Genomic DNA, 22929 nt, shown 5'->3' on the forward strand with positions numbered 1-22929 from the left:
AGAATAGTGCGAGCACGCTGCAGACGAGGCTGGTCATCACTGAGAAGGGTAAAGTCCACAGAGGACTCTGACATCCGGAGGCTTCTTATACCTTCCCACCCACAACCCTGAAGTACATATAGAAAATAGGCATTAAAAACAAAACAAAACAAAGAAAAGGAGGCACGGAATGTGAAAGATAGCAGGGAAAACAGGCACAAGATGAAGGTTTGGAGGAGGAAAACAGAAAGGGAAAGTGACGATATAAAAATAAAAGAATCCTAGAAACTAAAAGTAATAAACCCAGAAACAACCTAAGAATCCACCACCAGACTGTAAAGGGATAAATAAACCATGACACATCCCTTCAACGAGACACAAGCCAACAATAAAAAGGAACAACGCAGTATAAACAGACGGGTGTGAAGCGTGTGCTTCCTGCGCGCGCGCGTACCATGGGTAAACCCTGAAATCAGTGCACTCAGGGAACGAAGCCTCGCAGCCAGCGCAGGCAAAGGTGCTAGAGCTAAGAGCTGGTCAGAACCGCTGTCAGAACTGTAGGTGTCCACATGGAGCCAATCTTCCGCTTGGCTGGTGTCCAAACTGCTGCTGGCTGAGGGCAAAGCTGTACCATCAGGTACCACGTCCCCCATCCCAGCACTTGGAAGGTGGAGTCAGGAGGGTCAGGAGTTCAAGATCACCCTCCTCCTCTAGTCAGAGTTTGGGGTTAGCCTGGGCAACGGAAGACCCTGTCTCAAAATAAAGATACAGGAAGTACACTAACTTTTGTTTCCTTCTCCTCTGGTGTTCAGCAGAGAAGTAGCGATCTTGACAATAACGTCTGAAACGATGGCCACTCAAAAGTAAGACTGTCACCTAAAGCTAAGTCACCTCTACTGACAAATCGGACTTAAAACTTTTTATGTATCCGGTACTCAAGTTAAGAATAGTTTTGTTAAACTATCTCAAACACTGAAGCGACTGAGGTAAAAGGCTGCTGCTGCTGGCGTTTCACTTCCATCAGGACAGCTTCAACAGCAGCTGTCTATGCAAGCACCAAGGCTCTCGTGGCCACTCCCCTCCACCCACCCACACCCCCCACACCCCACCCACCCTGCCCCCCCCACCCCCGTGTCTGACGCATGCTTCTGCAGTTAAAACTAAAGACACTATGCAAGCCAAGTCCAGCAGCATGGAGTGCCACAGAGCAGTGCCACCGCATCAGGATGCAAACCTAACACACTGACCTGGGCAGTAAGTAATACCACACAGATCCCCAACTGAAACCACACAAAGGGCACCCAGCCAGCCTGTGGTGCACGCACCCCGGGAAGGAGCCTCCATCTGCCTCAGCTCGTGCAGCCATGCTCCGCCAGCCTCTGTGGTCCACTCACCACACCTTCTGAAAGCGTACGGTTTGACAGTGTTTCTTAAATACTATTTAGTTTTTCTTACTTTTATAAGGAAAGTATGTAAGGATATAGATCAGAGCTATAATTAGCCTCAGACAACAAATAATATTCCTGACCCAAAAAGAATGTTTTATTCCAGTAAGTCTCTGCAGATAAAATGAAACCTTTGGAAATAATGAAGCTGACTGGTGGACCCTCTTCCCACCTTTTTGCCAGACTCACAAGGACTAAGAAGCCTGAGTGGAAGGAGGCGGGAAGGTAAGGGCCTGCCTCCGCCAGACAGACACACACAGGCACAGGTCTAACTTCAGAGTTTGGCTAGGCTACCCAGTCCCCAGAGCCTAGGAATTACACACACACTGCCTACAAACTCCCTATCAGTGTTTCACCCAGCTGCAGGGATGGGCCGGCAGGGCAGCTGGAGAAAGACCAACAACAGTGCCCACAGCGGATGAGGGCTGGCACCTGGCACAGAAAAGGCCATCCATGCCCAACTGTAAATACCACACTGCTGCTCCCCTGGGCCAGGCCAGGGAACAAAGCGATGGGCTGCAGACCCAGAAGCCGGCGGCAGCAGGCCCCAGCTACTCCTGTGGCAGAGCCGTGGTCCCCACTACTCCTGTGGCAGAGCCGTGGTCCCCACTACTCCTGTGGCAGAGCCGTGGTCCCCACTACTCCTGTGCCGGGCCGTGGTCCCCACTACTCCTGTGGCAGAGCCGTGGTCCCCACTACTCCTGTGCCGGGCCGTGGTCCCCACTACTCCTGTGCCAGGCCGTGGTCCCCACTACTCCTGTACCGGGCCGTGGTCCCATGCTGACATCGTCAGCAGCTGCCTCTCCTGCACCTGGACATGCTGCCTAAATCCCACCAAGAATCCCACCAGGCCTGCAGCTGCAGGGGCTGGGAGGTGGCCACTGCAGCCCTAGCCCTGGTTGTAAGCAAGACTCAGGACGTGGGAAGCTATCCCAGGTGGCCCTCACTGCAAGGGCGAAAAGATGCTGCCCCACTCCCAAACCCACTCCCAATCCCACGAGTCTATACAGGGGAGGGGTCCCAGTGCAGTCACCGTGAACTAGCTCTAGGGGAGGAGGGAGGGAAAGGAGTCCACAGAGCAGCCTGCAGACACAATGTCCCGAGGCCTGGCGTTCAGTCAGAGCTCCTTGCCCCTCGCCGTCATCTTCCACCATAAGTCACGAAGCCTGACCAGCCCAGACCAACATCAAACACCACCATCCACCAGATGTTCTATGGCAAAACTACAGATGACCGTCTGGCAACTGTCACTCCTATCCCCACAACCGCCAGCGTCCCATGCGGCTAAGAGCTAGCTGTGCATGGTGGCCCTCCAGCTGAACCTTCCAGATGAACAGAAAGAACAGTAGGAGAAAAAAATGGCCCATCACAGCAAAGGTTATTTGGGTGGCGACTGTGTGTGTGTGTGTGTGTGTGTGTGTGTGTGTGTGTGTGTGTGTGTGCGCGCGCGCGCCACCATGTGTGGAGGTCAGAGGACAACTTGCAGGCATGGGTTCTTCACTCTGAGTGACAGAACTCAGGTTTCCAGCTGTGGCAACAAGAGCCTCAGTACACTCTGCCAGAGCTGGACATGCTTGCTGTGGGGGGTTTTCTGAACTTAAAAGCCCAACTCTAATAAAACAAACAAACAAACAAATAAATAAATAAGAATTCAGGAAAAATTGCATACAGAAGTAAATGGGGCGGTTGAGGACACTTTGACAGACAGGTGTCACCAAGAGGTCAAAGGAAAATAGCAAACTCTTGCCCGAGAAGTAAAAAGCCTGAGCTGTGAAGATTCAGCTTGAGTGCCTCACAGTCAACTTGAGGTCCCAAACTCCAACAGGTGACTTTCCCTGCAGTGGAAACCTCAACGGTCCCCCAGGAAGTGGAGAAAACTTCCCGCCTCCCGCTTCCCCTTTCCAGCTCCCTTGCCTGGCCCAGATGTCCATTCTCCATTCTCTCAGGCATCTGTCAGAGCTGGCCTCAAGTCCCCCCACCTCCCTCTCTCCCTCCCTCCCCTCCCTCCCCCTCTCTCTATACCTGCTGCTCCAGGCCTCCAGCAGCCACAGTTCAGCCACACAGCCCAAATCCACATTGCAGTTTCAAATCTGCAGCCTCCTACCCTCTGTGGCTGACCTGGAAGCCCCCACCCCACGGCAGCATACCCACGCTTGTGCTCACCAGCCGAGACGCCAGGCCTGCAAACATCCTGCCTACCCAAAGCTTTTTATCCCTGGGACCCACTGCAAAAGCTGCCCCACCCCACCCCAGGTCTTCCCAGACCACCTCCTTTGAGTTCCTACATCCCATTTCTACAGCACACCGAAAGAGCTGTGTAAGTGCCCTGGTATCATCACATCAGCGCTGCTTCTACTGTCTGAGACAGCGTGCCTAGAAAGCAGGCCGGGTCCCTTTCCCATCTCACCGTCCAGCAGGCTTCCTTTAAAGCAGGCTTCCAGAGTTTAATGTGCAATGTCAACCCTAAGCTAGCGGGCTGCAGTGCAGGCGCTGAGCTGGGCACAGAACCGCCTGCGCCGTCGCCGTCGGAAGGGAGCGCTGCTCTCAGCAGTCTGTTAGCTCCTCCACAGACATGGTGTGACGTTTATTTTGACTGCCTGGAAGCCGGCGACAAACTCCTGGTTCTCAGCTACACTGTGAAAACGTGAGGCCGCCAGAGAGCTGAGCTGCAGACAGTGACAGTGTTAAACCCCGTCCTGTGACCGCAGCAAAGGGCAGGTCAGTCGCATGTGCCATCTCTGAGGAAGCTGGCCTTGGTACCCTCACCGCACGCCAGGCAGTCCTCCCTCCATCTGCCCTCGGAGCCCCAGGCAGGCTGAGCTGGTTAATCATTACCTGGCTTTGATTAAGTTCCCTCTTCATAGAGAGGGATGCGAGGCACCATCAGTGCTGCTTAATGAAAACAGACACACAGTGGCTCTTGGAACAGAATTCCTCTCCCTGGATAACACACAGGAAGCCTGCAGAAGGCCTGATGCAGACAACCTTCCCGGCAAAGCTCTGCTTATGGTCCTGCAGTATCACACTCAGACGGCTTTCTCCGGGCCTTGCCTTCTGACCCCGCTTGATATGCAAAGGTCCTTGGCTATTTAAAGCATTATATTAAAAAATCATGTTTTTACACTGACCCAAGCCCTGGTAGGCTCCAAGAACAACAGAGCAGGACTTACTGCCATTGTCGTCAGAATCCTCACTGCTGCTGGGAAGGCGACCTCGTTTCATGATCTCCCCGGGAGACAGCAGGCAGCCTGCAAAGCAATGAGACAGCACTTAACCCAAGATGGGACCACGCGATCATCAACTGGTGCCTCAGATGGCAGCCAGGATGCTGCAAACCAAAGCAAACACCGGGCCTCGGGCAGCATTTGAATTGCAAACAGTGAAAAGACCAAAGGCACATAATTAGCCGAAATCATTAACAGACCAGGTTAAGAGTCAGTGGGGGAGGAGTGGTAAAGTCACATGTGGGCAGGTCTCCCAGAAGTGCCACCCTTCCCTCCAGTTCCCAGACATCACTACAACTACTCCAGGAGTCTCTCCAGCCCTGGCAGCCAGCACTACAAATCCTCAGCAGTGTGCAATGGCACTGCTCCCTCAGACAGACCCATGCTCTGTGCATGTGGGGGGCAGGGACGGGGCCGTGCCCACTGCTGTGTTTACAATGCTGTACTGGCATGACTAGGCTTCCTTGGCAAGTCCTAATAAAATGAGTCCCAAATTTTGCCAACATGAGCTACTCAGCAAGCTGCGGCTCTAGAAAGACCCCGGGGAGGGGGGATGGGGATGGGAAGACACGCATCTTCATCTGCCACCCCCACCCCTCTACCCCCCCTCCCTCAGAGGTGCACAGCTGGAGCTGGGAGGAACAAAGGCTTCAGGATCAGGGCCCCACCTTTGCCCCTTACAGTGACCTCTCCAAGGTCATGCTAGACAGGGAACCCTCACTCCTTGTTACCCACATCCTGTCAGGACAAATGACAATAAACTAACAATCAGGTGGTTCAAAAGCCCAGCTACCTGGTCAGCTTCCCACACACCTCAGTTCAGACAAGCACAGGCTTCATGAAAGAGAGCACTGGGACAAAACCACACAGGCGGGTATGGAACTCGTACAGATCCATCAACAGCGTCTCAACAAGTCAAAAAAGCTTTTCTAAACTAAAATTATTGATTATCTTGACATCTGTGGGACCACAATCTCACTGCCAGATCAGTGACTCCCAAAGTGACAGGAGGAGAACAGCAGCCTGTCACTCCATCCAACCAAGCCTCCTCACTGGGGATCACAAGCACAATGAGGTATGTTTCCAGGGAATCCGCAGCACAGAGGAGCAGTGTGGACAGCCACTGCATTAGAGCAAGGTAGTAATTAAAAGCCCAAGTTCTTCTCGGGACAGACCTGTAAAAGGGACGTCAGAGGCAGAAAACACCAGACTACAGGGAACGAAATAAGCCACTTGGGCCTCAGGGTTACTCTGTTACCTTAGCCCTGCCTCATCAACAGCAAGCAAGGAAGGCCTAAGTTTACCTCTCGTAAAGGAAATCTCCACGTACTCATACCCAATCCTCAATTACCATTAATCTGCCTACACACTTCAAGGTCCTCTCCCCACAACTTGCCTCCCTCAAGCCCAATCCCCCTTAGCTGTAGTCCTTTCACAAAGTATCCCCCCTTTTAGAGTACCCCACGAGGGGCTGGAGAAAAGCACTGTGGGTAAGCTGACTGAGCTCAGTTACCTGCACCCACGGGCCCGCTCACTATCACTGTGACTCTGACTCCAGCCTCCCCCAGCGGGTGCCTGCATCCCATGCCATTACCCACAGACTAAAGTAAATTCCTTAAAAATACAATAGTTTATTATCAGTTTATTATCTCCAAATCTAGTGCCGTGGGGGTGGGCTTCACTCTTTTAACGTGACACAAAACAAGCACACACACACACACACACACACACACGTTTATATGCCTCTAATCCTGTAACGTCTGTTGTCAACAACTCACAGGCAGCTACATTGGGACCCTAAGCGGGTGGTTAGGTGTTTACCCGACAGAGGACTGGGCAGTGGTTTCCCTTTAGGAATAAGCCAGCATGATTCATTCAGAGATTGAGACTCCTGAACGTTAGTGCGATATTCTGTATGTTCCTCCAGAGAAACTCACCCAGTTCAAAATTTTGTGGGCTTTTTGTTTACCAACAGACTCTCTAAGAGCAGCTGAAGGGGACTGTGGAGACGGCTTAGCAGGACAGTGCTTGCAGTCCAAGTGTGAGGGCCTAATTCCCACACCCACAACCCACGTAAAAAGGCAGGTCCCCACGCTGCAGGTAGAGACGGAAGGACCCATGGCGCTCCCTGAAAGACCAACCAGCCTACCCTAATTAGTGAGCCCCAAGGCCAGTCAGAGACTGTCCCAAAAAACAAAATTAACAACTTCTAGGCACAAATGCGCACACACATACCAGTAAAGGAATGTACTGTAGTAATTACCAGGAATCCAAAAAGATCCAATGCCCCCTTCAGAGAGACTCGTTCTGTGGTCTACAGTTTCATTCACAGAATGGGCAACCAGTCCTGAGATCTACCATTCATTCTTCCCGGGAAGGTCTCTCACCTGTAACTCCGGCCACGCCACAATCCACCTCCGTCCATAATGCCCACGTTGGCACACACACCTGCCCTCTCCCACTTGCAAAGGCCGTCTTCCTGCCACCCTGTGCTAGAAGAGCCAAGTGCTCACAGCTCTCCTCTCCTCCAACCTTCTGAGGCCACCCCTGCTCCCCAGGGGCACAAAGGAGGAAACACCTCTCCTCACAACAGCTTCTGCTCTGGAGTTAAGAGTGTTTTCGAATTTGAAACTCACCATCTGAAGGTGGAATTCCTAAAAAGTAACTGCGATGCAGCCCAGCCTGACGCAACCTGACCTGAGTGAGGTTCCCGCCTCTGCAGCACGCAGCACGTGAACGGAGACCCCCTTGCCTGCTAAACAGGGCAGCGGGAGTCACTCCACCCTCACTGACTTACGTTCTCCTAATCAAAGTGGTGAGAACTTGGAATCACTGTCCATCAAAATGCCCTCATCCCAGATTTCAGATAAAAACCTCAAGCTAGCCTGATATTTCAAAACTCAAGCAAAAGCGCAAGTAAAAATAACATTTCCTTCTGATAAATCCACTGTCTTCACCCTGAAGACCCTGCATAATGGAGCAGAGCACAGTGTGCTCTGCCGGGGGTGGGGGTGGGGTTAATGTTCAGCAAAATTCCCTCCTCTGCGACTCTAATGTACTTAAACCTTGACATCAGGCTGATTTATCTCACCCAGGGCTACTTACTGTATCAGAAAATCAAAGCCTGCGCTACTATCTTTAACACACACAATAGAGGCTGTGTGTTGCAAGCCTCTGTCCACTAAAAGCCAGCCTCTGCGTCACTATCCCTGATTTCTGGAGCACTGGCAGGCTGCTACCGACACAGACGGAAGGGAGCTAAGTGATAATCAATTGGAAGGACTTCTCACAACACTCCAGAGGAAGTTGTAAGGTGCCCAACAGCACGAGCCAACACCTGAAAAGGTGGGGCCGGGCTCAGTGGAGCTTCTGGTCTCCAGAAGGAAGACAACAGGCAAACAAGGAAGCCAGCATCCCCGGTGCTCAACGGTGGTGAACACTAACAAGAGTCTGTATGAACCCAGAAGGCTGAAGGAATCAAGGGAAGCATCTCGGTGAGGTGACCGGAGAGGAAGGGCAGGCAGATGACCCCAGACACCATCTCCATACCTTACCCAGCCAGGAGTGGTTTCCTTTACAGTGGAATCCCTTCCCTTTTTCTCATCCAGTGTGTATGAGTGTTTGGTCTGCATGTATGACAATGCACTACATGCGTGCTTGGTGCCTGAGGTCATGAGAGGGCATAAGATCCCCGGAACTGGAGTTACAGTGGTTGTGAGCTACCGTGTGCTGGAAGTCAAGCCTGAGCCCTCTGTAAGAACAGCCAGTGCCCTTAACCACTGATCCGGATAAACACTTCTTAGTGATTGCCAAAGCTTACTGATTGACACTGTGTAACTCTGTCAGGTCCCCATTTCCCTATGGGTTTGATCTTCAACCTCTATCATGGTTTGAATTCATCCTTAAAACAAGAAAACATGTCTGAGGAAAGTGAGTCCACTGAGGGGTGGAGTCGTGGGAGATGCCCAGAGCACAGCCCCCAGGACTTTAGGAATGTTCTCTCCGACGTGGGCACCGCAGATGTGAATTTGGCTAGTCTGGCTCTCTTGCCTTGTTAGGAAGGCTCACCAGATGTGGACCCTCATTCTTGGGACTTCCCAGCCTCCAAAGTCATGAGTCAAATAAAGGTCTATTGCCCTGAACTTATCCAGCGTCAGTTACTCAACAGAAAACAGACTAAGACAGCCACTCCACCTAGATGTCCTTGCGACAACCAACTCTAGGAAATGAGCCACCCCTGAGATGTGCCCAAGGAGACCCACAAATCCCCCTCCCCTCTCCAGTCTAGACTTTGAACACCAAAGTGCAAAGTGCCCAGCCAGAACTCTTCCCAGCTTCCCCAAGCATGCATCCTGGGAAAGTCCCAGACACCACCATGGTGGCCAGGCCTCTTGTCATTTGGGTCTCAGGTCTCAAGCCTGTGCCAGGGATGCTCTGCTGCCTTCCCAAGGGCTAAGGTCAGACATCACCTGCGCCAACTCCTCGAAGCTCGCTGTTGCTGTTCAAGATCATTATTTACTGTAACAGTTAAGGAGCAGGACATGGCGGCCTGTGCATGTGCCCAGCACAGGAGGCAGGTGCAGGGTTCCAAGCTGAAGGCCACTCTGGGCTACAGATCTCAAAAACCGCATACCTGGGGCCATCAAGACAGCTTAGCAGGTGAAGGCGCTTGCCACCAAGTACTGACCTTGAGTTCGATGCCCAGATCCTACATGGTGGAAGGTAAGAACTGGAACATACAACACAGGCACTGTACATATGCACATACACACAGAGACACATCACACACATGCATGCATATCCACACTCACTTGCAATAAAAATGTTTAAACACAATAACAATAATGGAAAAGAAAAGACACTACGGCAGATTTCTTCAAAGGAGACGGCAGCACCCTGTGAAGGAAGCAACAGTCTTACAGTGAGGAAAGACATCAAGGCAAGACCGGCTGTCACGGCTGAGGAACACGGCAGGGGGGGTGAAGGTCCCCCAGGGACCCCAGGAAAAGGGTTCTACTCCAAATGACTTGGAAATATTAGCGCAGAAGGCAACGAAGAGTTAGTGCTGGATGCCCCAGGCAGACGGTTTTTCTGACCTGACTGAGGTCGACTCTCCATTTGTTTTTTATGTGTGTGGTATTTTGCTTGCACGAATGTCTGTACACCTCTAGTACCAGAAAACAGAGTGATATCCCCTTGGAACTGGAGTTGTGCACGCAGCCATTTGCATCTGGGAATTAAGCCTGTGTCCTCTGCAAGAATAGCCAATGCTCCTAAGCCCAGAGCCATCCCTCCCTCTATCTTGCTGGTTTTTAACTAGTTTTTTAAGTTTAGCATACAGACCAACGGTGGCACTGTGGCCCTTCCACACTTGGGACTTCCTTACACTTGGTGTTTATTTGTCCCTTCCCCACCTGCCCTCTTCCTATTGGTCCTCCTCCTCCCTCCAAACAGTCCCCCCTTCTGCTTTCATGTCACACGTATTCCATTTGCCTTTGGTCCCCTATTCCAGGATTTCTTCCTTTAACAGAGCTGATAAGGCCAGAGAGGAAAGCCCAAACCACACTGAGGTCAGAGAACAGCCTGACGACCCCTGCCTATCAACACGAAGTACTCTGGGTTCCCTGCAGTGTGCCCGTGAAGATTACAATTTCTGGAAAATAATGACATCTTTTTTATAATGCCACCAAACCCGACTTAAATGGATCCAACATACAGGAGCCCAGAGTCCACCTACTGTGAGAGACACGACAGCTAGATAAGGTCCCGGGTAGCAGGCACGTCCTGTGGAGCACTGGGAAGCCGGCCGGTCCTTCCTAGAGCACTGAGGAGAGGTAGCTGACCAATGGCCCCAAGGACCACATTAAGCGGCCATCTGTCCTCTCTGTTCACTGGAAGGTGAGGTGCATGGACACAGCTGGACAGCTGTGATGGGAGCTCAGGGGCCCACTCCTGGGGGGATGGGGGGACACGTTCAATCTGCTGCATGAGTTACAACAGTTTGCACCTACACACCAACCCAGGAACTACAGCAAGCACAAGGCTACGACGTGAACAAGTTGTAGACTGCTGCCTTCCTGGACAGGGTAACCCGAGAGGCTCCGGCCTGTGTGGGTAGCGAGGTCCCTCAAACCCTTAGCGAGGTCCCTCAAACCCTTCAAACTTTAGTTTCCTTGGACTGAAACTGAGGATGCTGCCCAGCAGTGAAAGGAAAGAGGCAGCAGCTGACTGGCCTGCCCGAAAATAGCTCAGACCTGGAGTCACTCACTGCGTTCAGGGGCCCAAGGGTCAGAGAAGAAATTTCACCAAGGATTGGGGGGGGGGGGCGGTTGTTGAACACTATTCCTAGGAACAGGGACTCACAGGAAGAGAGAAATCAGCCAGGACTGGACCGAGCAGGGACCGTTTATCAGGCCATAAACTCTGCAGCTCTAATAAGGATCACACCCCAGTGATTTTACTATCTTATGGCTCACATGCAAAAAGGCTGCCTTTTCCCTCAAATGTCAATTTTATGCACTATGTCTCCATTGTTATTTATGTCACTGGCAAGAAGTTCCAGAAGGTACTCAATTAAAGCGTCCACACTGCCTCAGCCAGCCCCCTATCGCCGGGTTCAGGATGCTGTGTACAGAGGCTGCCTCCTGCATAAAGGGCTGAGCGCGCCCGCGGGCACGGCCCGTGCTCGAAGCCTTGCTTCCCTCACTCACCCAGTCAGGAGTGGAACTGACCTTTAACTGGAGCACTAAGTTACATGAGTATGAAACTTACTGCGTCCTTCCCTGCTCTGTCAGTGAAATGCACTCTCCCAAGACGCGCTGTCAAACACCAGGTGACCTGACCCAAAGCCGAAATCACACCAGCCACTCTGCTGTTTGCCCGTTCACACATTTCAGGATTACAATTATGTGATGGCTGACTTGCAGGTTGCAACTGTGATCCCCTAAAAGATTCCTGTTCCCCACCCCCAGGCCATCTTCCTCTGTTCTGAAGAGCATAGAGCCTTCTTAGCAACCAGATGTGCACAGTAAAACCTGCCTACCTGTCCCTAGATTAATGTGAAAGAAACCAAGTGTTATCTTAACTTTTAAGGTAATGGGGCATAAAATCACCAAAACTAATCCATATGCTCAATCTAATACAGTGACAACAGCTTACATTCCCCATTTAACTAAAATGAGAAGCTATAACACATCTAAGGCAAATCTAACCCACAATCAGGAAGTTAAATAGATCCCAGTTAAACCTTCAGGCACTGCAGTCTAAACATTTCAACCAAGGTAAATGATTTTTTTTTAAAAAATGCGTGTGTCATATGCCAAACTTTAAAGAAAATGCTGCCCAAGCCACTACAGGGCCCTGCTGCAGAGCTGACATCAGCATAAGTAAACATGTCCTCCGGAAGAAGAGAGCTCTGACAGCTGGGCGGGCTCCCACTCTGTTTCTAGTGGTGCACACAGTAACACTGCCCTGTATCTGGAAGCACCAACGCATGTCGATTCTTTACCAGTTGGTCTGAACTCAGATTTTAAAAGCCAAGAAAACCAGCTGGGAGGATCTTAAGGAATTTATAAATGAAGGCTCCTGAACAAATCACAAGCTGCTCTCACGTGCCAATTTATAAATGATTCCACCTAAGACGATCCTTTAGGCCCCCGAAGTCTATGACTGAGCACTTAATTAAGAATCAGAACCAAAGCAGGCCAAGAGAGGAGGACGAAACAAGGTGTGAGTGTAAAGCCAGCCTGGGCTACATAAGGAGTTCCAGGTTAGGCTGCACAGCAAACCCTCGACTGGGGGGGGGGGGAGGACTGACTCAGAGCCGCCGTGGGCAGCACTGCGGGTCCTCCGTGCCTTGGTGCCAGGACATATTTTAACTTCAGTTAACATGAGAGTAAGTGAATTCACACCCAAAAATACCATCAGTAGTCAGTCACCCCCCCATCCCACCCCCTCCACCCCCGGCCTCGATCTTGATCTTCCCAGCCCTATTTCCGTCTACGGGGAATCCCTTCCTGTAAGACATGCTAACATATGGAAGGATGAGCCAGCAGACTTAAAGCAAACCAGGCAAACTATAGGTGTAAACTCTCCAACAAGACACAGGCTCGCTTACACACAAGGGAGGAGGGCCAGGGATTCATGCAACTTCTTATACTCGAAGGGAAGTCTGAAAAGGGCCGTGGCGTTCTGAGAGGAGGACAGTGTCCCACTGTCCTCTAGACAGAGTACTAAGAACTTTTATATTTCTTGAAGACCTTTGCCATGAATGCTTGCCGTGCTTCCATCCCTGCTTCTAAGAGTAAAAACCTAAAATCTCAAGTTTCTTCTCACCAGAACTGAATAAGCAGACCTTGCCCAGAAGCTAAGCACGGCTATGGCAAACAGCAGCAACAAGCGACAGGTACACATATGCACATATGCGTATACCTGCACGCACACATGCACAATCGCACGCAAGCACACCCACCCGCTCCCCAGACAGGGCACTACCCAGACCTAGTCAAAAGAGTGCCTGACAGAAAGGCATACAAAAAAAGCTTCCTTTCCTTACAAGGCATTCAGAACTTACCATTCTGCTCTGCCTTAAGGTCTCTGAACCAGGTTCTAACACACAGGTCACACTAGAAGATCATCAAGAATGACATTTTAGGGAAAGAAGAAAAGAACCAAAGAAAGGATGTGGAAGGGTTCCAAACTCACTATTGCACCCTTAGTGATAACCTAAGGACTTTGAAACGCCCACACAGATGTCCTTACTGGTTATATACAAAGCAGCCTTTGCAGAAGCTAGGCTCGAAAAGCTAATGACAATCACACTGTCTGAGGGGCTCTGCTCCTTAATCAGGGCCGACTGTCTGGTCAGATCAGCTACCACTAGCAATGTGAAGTCACCAAAACAAAACTCTGAAGCACCGTCCTAGTGAAAGGCAGAGACACAAATTCCCAGTGTGTGTGTCCAAAGACCCAGTCAGCAAGCTTAGCGAGCACTGCGCTTCGCATCACAAGTTCCACGTGAGAACAAACACGTCATCACAATTGCACGCCACGCTGAGATGGCTGTAGAAACATCAGATGGTCTGCAAACCTAGCAGAAGGTCTGGAAGCGCGAGGCGGAAGCGGATGCCTCTCACGAGGCTACACAGCTACAGGAAAGTTTCCTGAAAGAAACCATAAAGCGAGGACTGCAGTGATCAACCAGGCTCCAGAGATGAAAGAGTGGGTGCTCACTCCCAACTTTAAAGAGAGCAGAGTCCTGCAGAGTCCAGCGGCACAGGAAGAATGCAGAGGCCACAGGCCTCCAAAGTCCCTATCCCGGAGGACTATTGGAGTAAGAACTCTCTAGAAGACTGAAGCCACTACTGTGCTATCAGCGAGCAGACAAGTAGCATGAAATCCTACAGGGCAGCAATCTGTCAAATGAAGCAGGGCTCCTGGCAGGCTAAAGCAGAGGTGCTTTCCGCCACCCCCTGCACAGCAGAGAGCACAAAGGCAGGGCTGAGACAGCACACTGCAGTAGCACAGCCCATGCACCCCAGGAAGCCACCCGCAGGGAGGACACATGCAGGCCGCAGGCACTCTGCTGGGCACCCCCTACCCGGCCGGCCAAGGGGTCTCCTCAGAGCGCCTGCTGCTCACTCAGGACCTCTTATCTCACAGGTGACTACCGAGGCACACAGCAGCTCTCAAGAGGGACACGGGAGCCTCAGACCACAACTCTGAGAAGGCCAATTCCATTTGAAGGAATGCAGCAGTTACTCCAGTCTGATATGACACAAGAAAGTCAATTAAGGTTAAACAGATGATTGATTGGCAGAAGACAGATAAAGGAAGAAAGGACCGCCCTCAGACTAATCAACTCCCTCTATATTTAATCAAACTTTTTTTGAGACAGTCAATTTTCATGTATCCCAGAATGGCCAGCAATACCCTAGACAACCTCAGATGACCTTGAACTTCTAATGCCCCTGCCTCCACGTCCTTAGGGTTGAGATCACAGGCATTTACCATCATGCCTAGTTTTATATGGTGATGGGGTCCAAGCTCAGAGCTTTGTGGGTGTGAGGTAAAGGTCACACTGTCTTGAGATAAGGCAAGAGGCCTGTTTTGGAGAGCCTGGATTATGGACTGCTTTCATATATCTTAGACAGTGAAGGAGACAAGATTCACCATTCAAATCACCATCCGTGTGCTGCCCTTGGGCCATGGGACCCACAAAACCAGAATGCTGACCCCTCGACCCCCTCACAAAAGCTCCTACTGGTTCTTCAATCAATCAGGCTGGTGATTATATATAAATATAATATGGGGTGTGTCTAGTTAAAGGCATCAATTACCAGATCCCAGGTAGGGCCGGTAAAGCCCAGGGCCAAGGATTGGGCGTGCTCACTCCTTGAGAAGTCCAGGACCGGAACAGGCGGAAAACAAACAAGACCACGTGAGCGGCTGAGTGGGAGAGGCGCCCTCAAAGCTGTGAGGCCCATAGGCAACCTTGCAGGCTGCTCTCGGGACTGGTGGACCCTCAGTAAGAAAAGCTGCCAAACTGCTTATCTGATTTTCCAGCTAATAACAGAAAAGCAAGCACCCCAAACAGCAGTGACACAGCAGACAGCAAAGGATGGGAGAGAGACCTACAAAACCACCAAAAACATTTACATGAATTTCAGGACCACACTGAAGCCACTCTGAAGCCAGAAGTTTGTACTTCCTACTTTTCTGGGGAACTCCAGCAGCCACAAGCCCCAAGCCAAGGCTTGGAAGGACAGCCTTGCGTAACTGAGGAGATTTAAACTTTGAGAGTACTACGTGCTGAACAGCAGAAACCGGGCACTTGAGCCTCAAGAAGATGCTAAGCTGGCTCAATTTCTTGCTCCTTCCCCTGTAGGAGGAAGGCAATCAAAGCTGCCCAGGGTTCAGCTGCCTCAGCGCTGAACCGACCACTGGACTGCAGGTAACTGTCCAGAGACTGTCTTGGTTAAGGGGACTTAGGAGACACCTGCTGCTTGGTACTGTTTCCGCTTGCTCCGAGACATCCAACGAGACATCCAACGAAAACTCACTACAGCTTTTGTTTCCTGGGCAATTAGCCCAAAAGAACCTCAACTTTTAAAAACAAACTTAAAGGACAGGATGGAGGTGTGGCTTGGTGGTGAGACAGGTGCCTAGTAAGTGTGAGACTCTAGGATCCACCCCCAGCACCGAAACGGTAAAAGTAAGGTAAAAGTAATTTAAGAATGAACTGACTTCCACAATCTCAATCACCTCGCTATGTCTGTACTGCAGAGACTAAAGCAAAAAGGTAAACATGGGCTTAGTATTAGAGTAGCAACGCAAGTGTGTGTGGGTACAGCCCAGAGGTAGAACACCTACTTAGAACAAGATACCCAGACCCCTTCAACACTGCAGAAAAACCAAGACTGGTCTCTAAACATCTATCGGATCGCGTGGTACCTACCACTGCTCTAGTGTTAGTAAAGGGTTACATATTTAAAATGTGCAGCCCCTCTTCTAGAATCAAACTGTCCACTCCAAGTCTAGTATTTTTATTTCTCTTGCTTGGGTGAGCAAAAACTCCCCCAGGAACCACTCAGGTCTTGGACTAGAAAAGATCATGTGCTAGTGTCTACCATAGACCCTGCTAAATCTGTCACCTCAGCTGCAGGGCAGAGGGCCTCTAGGGCGAAGCCTACATTTAGAAGGCAGAGTAACTCACCAACTGACCCCAGCCTGGCCAAAATATACAAAAATAAAAATACACACTTACATTCTTCACAGACCTAAGTTTGTGCAGGAAAAATGTCAGAGAAATGACAAGAAACTATCACCTAAATCTCAGCCTGAGAATATATTCTACAAATATCAAAGAATCAGCCTGTTAGCGCAGGGGAAAAATAATAAAATAACCAAACATTTGTTGTTAAATGTAGGGACAATCTCTTGTGGACTGCGAGCACAGGAGAAAAAAAAACCATTCCCCTGTCAATCAAGAGCTGAATAGCCAATGACAACACAGGAAAACAGGCACGTCATCCGGAAAAAGAGGTGCTCTGGTGAGGACCAGGGAAAGAGGGGCTTGCCATGGGCATTCGCCATGAACATGTGCTATTATGAGCTGGTCATCACGGAGTCCCCAGGAGGATACCAGCAGCACAGAAGTAACCAGGGAAGACTGAGTTAGCAAGTGCCAGGCGTGTGTGTGGCCGAGTCGCGGGCAGCCAGACACGTTAGAACAGAGGGGCATCTGCCTAGCTACAGGGCGAACAGCTTTTCAGTATATAGAAGGTCTCCCTAACAGGCGTAGAAAAGCCAGAATTCACTTTGCAGTCAAATACAGCAGTCACTCTAGTTGCTGAGCCTAGAGCCACACAGTACTAGGAAAGACACTGTCCCACTGGGGTCACCCAGGCCAAAACGCTCAAGAGCAGGAGCAGAGCAGCTGCAAGATCCTGGAAAGAGAGAATGCACTTAACCAACAACTTCCAGGGAAACAAACTACTCTAATTAAACTGCTTTGCTAATTAATGTTGTTACGAGGTCACTGTGTTTTATAAGTGAAAGGCTCCAGCAATCGCAAGCATCACGGGAGGGAAGCGAGGAGTAAGAAGATAATACTATAGCGGTGCCGACCTGACAAAGAAAACTGTGGAAGACGCTCAGGATCAAGCCAAAGCTCTCAATGCCATTTCAAAGCAGAAGCTAGACACATTGCCAGCAATGTCCCAGGAACCTTCAGAGACTACCCAATCTATAATAAACCTGTGGAAACCTGACAGCCCACTGACAAATGATGTAACAGGTACTTTTAATACTAAACCAAAGAACAAGCAAGAGAAGGGGGCAGGAGACACAGCTGTAGGCAGCCACTCAGTTCCTCCTCACTCCCAGCCCTGTCAAGTATGCAATCCCCATCGGAGACCGCTGCACAGGCTACCTCAGCCACATCACAACTGAAACGTAAGACAACCCTTTCCCGAGGTGATCTGAACACACACACACACACACACACACACACCAGAAAACCACACTTCCTTTTCAAACATTTCCAAATCTAAGATTCTCAAATTACAATGAAGACGTTTGATTTGAGAATCTTAACTCGATTAACTTCGTGGCCATAGGGTCGCCCGCTCACTCTCAGGCCTTCTGTCAAAATGTCAGGTCACAAGCAATGAATGATCCTTCGAGGAATGAATGATCCTTCGAGGGCCAGTGGCCTTGTGATTAGGGCTAAATGGGGAAAACAAATATGCCTTGGTAATCACTAAGACAGTTTGGCAGGCTAGCGGACAGGGAAAGCTCCTCCCAGACATGCATGTCAGCCTTATTTGGATTCAAGCACACAACACACTATACTCGTGTAAAACATCTGTGTTTTTCAACAACTAACAGCACTAGTAACTTCCGGACCCAAGGGATAGTCTACACCTTGTGGGGCACTCGCAACTCTCCTTCTATCTGTGCATCCCGAGGTCTGGTCACTATCTTCAAGCCTCTGTGCTAGGCAAGCTTTGTTTCTAAATGACAACTCCTTAAACTTCCCGTCCTGTCTGTCGCCACTTGGGATGACTCTCCCTGTCTACTTTGCAAGCGTGACTAGAGTAATTCTCATAGGATAGAGCTTCAAGTGCTGGAAGGAGACAGGCTACCTGAATCCAGAACTTCAGGCATTGTGGACAAGCAAGCAGCTCCACTTCACTCGGCTACAGTCCTGCCCTGCTTTTTCCAGCAGTTGAAACCCCTGCTCCAAGAAAGTAGCATGGGAGAACAAAATCCAAGTCTACTACATACTCCGGAAACGACATAAAGACCGGCAAACCCAGGACATTAGCGGGAAACTGTATTTGTTCTAGAAGATGAAATTCAAGGTCAAATACATTTACAAAAATATGCAGACTTTATGAAGGGCATCAAACAGTTAACATTCAAAAATGTTTTAAATTGGGCTGGTGAGATAGCTCAGCGGTTAAGAACACTGACTGCTCTCCCGAAGGTCCTGAGTTCAAATCCCAGCAACCACATGGTGGCTCACAACCATCTCGTAATGAGATCTGACCCCTCTTCTGGTGTGTCTGAAGACAGCTATGGTGTACTTACATATAATAAATAAATAAATCTTTAAAAAAAAATGTTTTAAATTGACTGTACTTGATGAGAATGCTGGACTCTGGGGCAGAATCTCAGGGGAAGAGCTATATTCATATGCAGGCAACCAAGCCAAAACTAATGTATGATTCGATATTCTCAAGAGGCCATTTATGTCATTTAAGACAGTCAGAATCTAAGGTGAGCATAAACCTCTACTTGCTTCTAAGCTGACATAGTATGTGTGCCACCCTCATTCACGTCTTTCAGTTTTCTGTGACAATACCCTTGGTCAACCATAGTCCTCCAATACTAAATGTAGTAGAGATTAAAATTTTAAACATGTAAAAAAGTTACAGTAAATGGGACTAAACTCTGCGTGGTAAGAAAGACTAAAAACCCTGAATCACACAGAGAAGGTCACCTCAACTGCACATATATGATCGACTACTACCTACGGGAAATGCCAACGAGAACTGAGTTATGTCCAATAAACCCTTCCCTTCTCCAGGTACAGTCCATTCTATGGATTTAACTAGTGTGGGCTAACCACCAATGAATCACTCTCAAGGAAATTATTCTGCCTTGAGTACAGTAGCTCTGAAAGACACTAACTACTCTTAAGCAACAAGCAGCGAGAGAGGCACTTCCTCCACCGCAGGCATTCTAAAAAGAACTCCACCTAAGGGAGCCCTTTGAGGAAGAACCCCACAAACTCTCCCAGGTCCTCTTCCACTTTCCTAAAAACCGAGCTCCGCGGCCAAACCTAAACATTTCACAAAAGGAAATTTTAAATTCCCCACAGGCCCGGGTCAACAAAGGGCAGAAGACCTTAACCACCACGTTTCTAGAAAGCAAGCCACCTAAAGTTGCTTTAAATGGGTCTCCTAGAGCTGGCGAGCTCTAACCGGTTAGGAAGGCACATTTAAATCGCCCGCTTTTTTGTTGTTGTTTGCTCACAGCAATTCACCAGCGCCGAGAGTGCGGCCGCCCCCGCGCGCCCAGAAGGGGGAGCTCGGGTGTGAAGCCCGAGCCGGGAGCGGGGATGCAGAGCCCGGAAAGCCGTGGGCCGCAGAGGCGGTCAGAGTGAGGGTCTCGAGTGTGGGGGTGACCTGGGGCCAGGGAATAGAAGGTCGGAATAGGAGGCCCTCGACCCAGGATCGGGGGGTCGGAAGTGCGGAGGGAGGCCCGCACAGGGAAGCTCTAGGGGCTGGAAAGTGGGGGAAACGTGGGGGATGGGAGAAAAAGGGACCTCCGATAAAAGGGGTACAGGGCTGGGGAAAGCCGGGTGGGGTGGGGAAACAGGCTGGGGACCCGGGGTGGGGCCGCGAATCGCGGGCATCCCGGCCACCCGGCCGCCCGCCCGGCGCAGGGCCCGGCTCGGCGCGGCGCCGCCCCCTCGCCCTCCCGCTCCTCCCGAGGCGACAGGAACAACAGCGCGGGAGGAGGGGAAAGTAACTCCGGCCCCGGTGCGGGGATGACACCGCCTCCCCGCGGCGCAGCCGGCCTCGCGCCCGCGCCGCCGCCCTCGGCGTTTGAAAGTGGCCACCCCCCGCCGCCGCTCCCGCCCGCCGCCACCAGCTGCACCAATCCGCTCGGCCCCAGTTGCAAATCAAACGCTCCCTCGCGTCCGCACGCCACTTGCGCCGCTGCAAACGGCTACGCCGTCCCTCCCCGGCCTCCCCGCGGGCTCGGGGAGCAGCAGAGCGGCGGTGGAGCAACGCGGCGGGCTCGGCTCGCGCTCCCGCCCCCAGACAGTTCTGGAAACTGTGGATCACCTCTGTCACAGGAAGCCATCCGGCGCGCAGGGCGGCGCGCAAGCAACAAACAAACGCCTGCGGCCGCCGCGACGCGGGAAGAGGGACGGCGACGGGCGGCGGCCACCCCGCGCCGCGGGCTTTGTGCGGGACTCCGGCGAGGGGGACAGGGCCAGGCCACCCCCCACGCGGACCCGGAGCGCCTGGGACCGTTACGCGACGCTCGGGCAGCAACAAGGAACCGCCTCGGGGCCGCCGCCCGGCCCCGTCTCTGCGCCTGCCGCCTCTCGCCTGCACGGGAGGGCGGGCTGCAAAAGTTGGCCCCGGGGCCAACCAGCACCTGCCCACGTGCCGCGTAGGCTCGTGCCCCGGCGTACCCAGTCCCTTCCCCCGCCGCCCGCGAGCGCCAGGTCACCTATTACCGGTGGGAGGGGAGCCCGGCTGCTATTTAAACGCCCGCGGAAGTTGAGGCACCCCCACCGGCGGTGCTGTGCACCTGCCTCCCGCCGCCGCGCTCCGCCACTTTGAGCAGCAGCGGCGTCCTCAGCCCCGCCTCCTGCCCGAAGGCGGGCGGGAGGGGGACTGGGGGGGGCGGGTAGGAGGTGGAAGGTATCGAATTTCTCCAGCAAATGGGACCGTTCCGAAAGGATTCGGTTCTCCGGTCAACATTCCACATTCCATCCCTCTCCCGCATTTGCAAGCCTACGCCGAGCCGACCCGGAAAGCCTACTGGCTACCGAACAACAGCACCCAACTCGCAAACACACTCACAGGCACCAGACACGTGCACGGGAAGGTTTTGCAACTTGCAGTCCCGGGGTGTACACTGCATGTGCTCGTCAAGGAGCCAGGAGACCCAGAGACCCCACCCCCACAATTTGCAGATGGTGCCAAAGGTTGCTATCTGCAATCCGTTTTAAGTTCATGATTAATAGGTACTTTGCTCTACCGATGAAGTCCTTCCCAATTTTACCGATGAAGTCGTTTACACTTTACAAGCAATCTCGCTGAAAGTAAAAGGTCTCATCATTGGAAACCCATTCTAGAAAAATCTAATTGCCAAGCTGTCCCTTCATCCTCTTCTCACTGCCCTTGAATTGATGCAATGAATATTTTGGACATGTGGTGACGCGGTGACAAAAACCAGGGCTGCAGCCACTTCACACAGATGTACCCCCTCACACCTATGTTTGGTAAGACATACCCTCACAGCCTCCTTCCCCACCACACTGTCAAACACTCTGGAAACATATATGTACGCGAACCTGCGCTCTGCCATCGCCATCTGTCTACCAAGTTGCTACTATGCTTTCCACTTTCATGCAGCCTAAGGCACTTTGGCTTCTTTTTTTTTTTTTTTTTTTTTAATGTATAAACTAAACTGGGTTTCTGCTGCTGCTGTAAACGTTGGATGAATCACCTGAAAACCTCATGTTCTTCGTACATTTAAAAGGAAAAGCTCTAAACCTTCGCCCTCCTCCGATTGAAAATAATAATCGGAATAGAACTTACTGATCCGGCACCGATCAATTCTCGGGCTCCGCGGCCATCCCGGCCTCGTCGCCGGCCCCCACCCGGCGATGCCCAAGTTGCTGGTGGGATAGTGCCGCGGCGCGGGCGGCCGCCTCCTCCCTCCGCGCTACAGATCCACAGCCCAATCTTTTGGCGCCATATTAATGACGTACTATATTATTTCCACTAGGCAGCGACCTTCGGCATTACATTACTCCCGAGGACTCCCGAGCGAAGCAACAAAACCATCAAATATGGCTGAGCCTCTCGGCTCGTCCTGCAGCCGCCGCGGCCGCGGCCTGAGACGCGCACCCCGACCCGCGCGCCCCCGCGCCTCCGCCCCCGCGTACCTGCTGCGCACGGGCTGGGCCTCCGCGGGCTGCGCGCCGCGCCGCATGGGTCCGGGCCACCGAGGCCGCGCGGGGAGCCGGGCGGGCCCCTGCTGTCGCCCGCGCGCTCGGCCGGCCCGGCGCGCCCAGGCCCTCCCGGTAGGGCGTGCGGCTGGCGGCGGAGGAAGCGCGGGGACGCAGACTCATTTCTGGGTCACTGCTGCCACAGGGGGGAGCACTTTAATTCCCCAGCCAAAAGGAGAGGGTGGGGATAGTGGGGCGGGGAGCTGCCGGTAGGGGCTCGCTCCCGTTAACTCTTGGGGTCCTGACAGCAGCCAGAGGGGCTGGCTCTCCTCCCTCACCCACCTCGGGAGCCCGCAAACCCTCCAGGTGTCTCCTAGGAGGAGGAGGCTTTATGAAATCACCCCCTCCAAAACTGCTGTCCCAATTCCAACTCTGGGCGACATGCAAAAATGCATTTCTTGCAAATTAGTTTAAAATCAGGTCGATTAAAAACATTATTAATCGACCTGATTTATAGAGTTTATTAAAGATATTAAACTTTAATATTAAAGAGTATAGTTTGGGTGATTTTTTTTTT

General features: G+C 51.7%; 1 protein-coding gene across 5 annotated transcripts in view; it reads right to left on the reverse strand.

Moving 5' to 3' along the window:
- Window positions 1-22539, reverse strand: part of Jade1 (jade family PHD finger 1) — a 52222-nt gene extending 29683 nt beyond the window's left edge. The window contains exons 1-2 of one of the 5 annotated variants that reach the window (XM_052180570.1): window positions 22350-22539; window positions 4595-4672 (exon numbers count right to left, since the gene is read on the reverse strand). In XM_052180570.1, coding sequence (XP_052036530.1) covers window positions 4595-4646 — 52 coding nt within the window. In that variant the 5' untranslated portion in view covers window positions 4647-4672; window positions 22350-22539. Of the gene's footprint in view, window positions 1-4594; window positions 4673-20508; window positions 20798-20902; window positions 21015-21999; window positions 22300-22349 lie in introns of those variants that run through there. The other 4 variants (XM_052180571.1, XM_052180572.1, XM_052180573.1 and 1 more) reach the window with 4 other exon arrangements.
- Window positions 22540-22929: the final 390 nt, after the last annotated feature.

This window comes from Apodemus sylvaticus, chromosome 4, assembly GCF_947179515.1.
Source record: "Apodemus sylvaticus chromosome 4, mApoSyl1.1, whole genome shotgun sequence".
Classification (NCBI taxonomy): Eukaryota; Metazoa; Chordata; class Mammalia; order Rodentia; family Muridae; genus Apodemus; species Apodemus sylvaticus.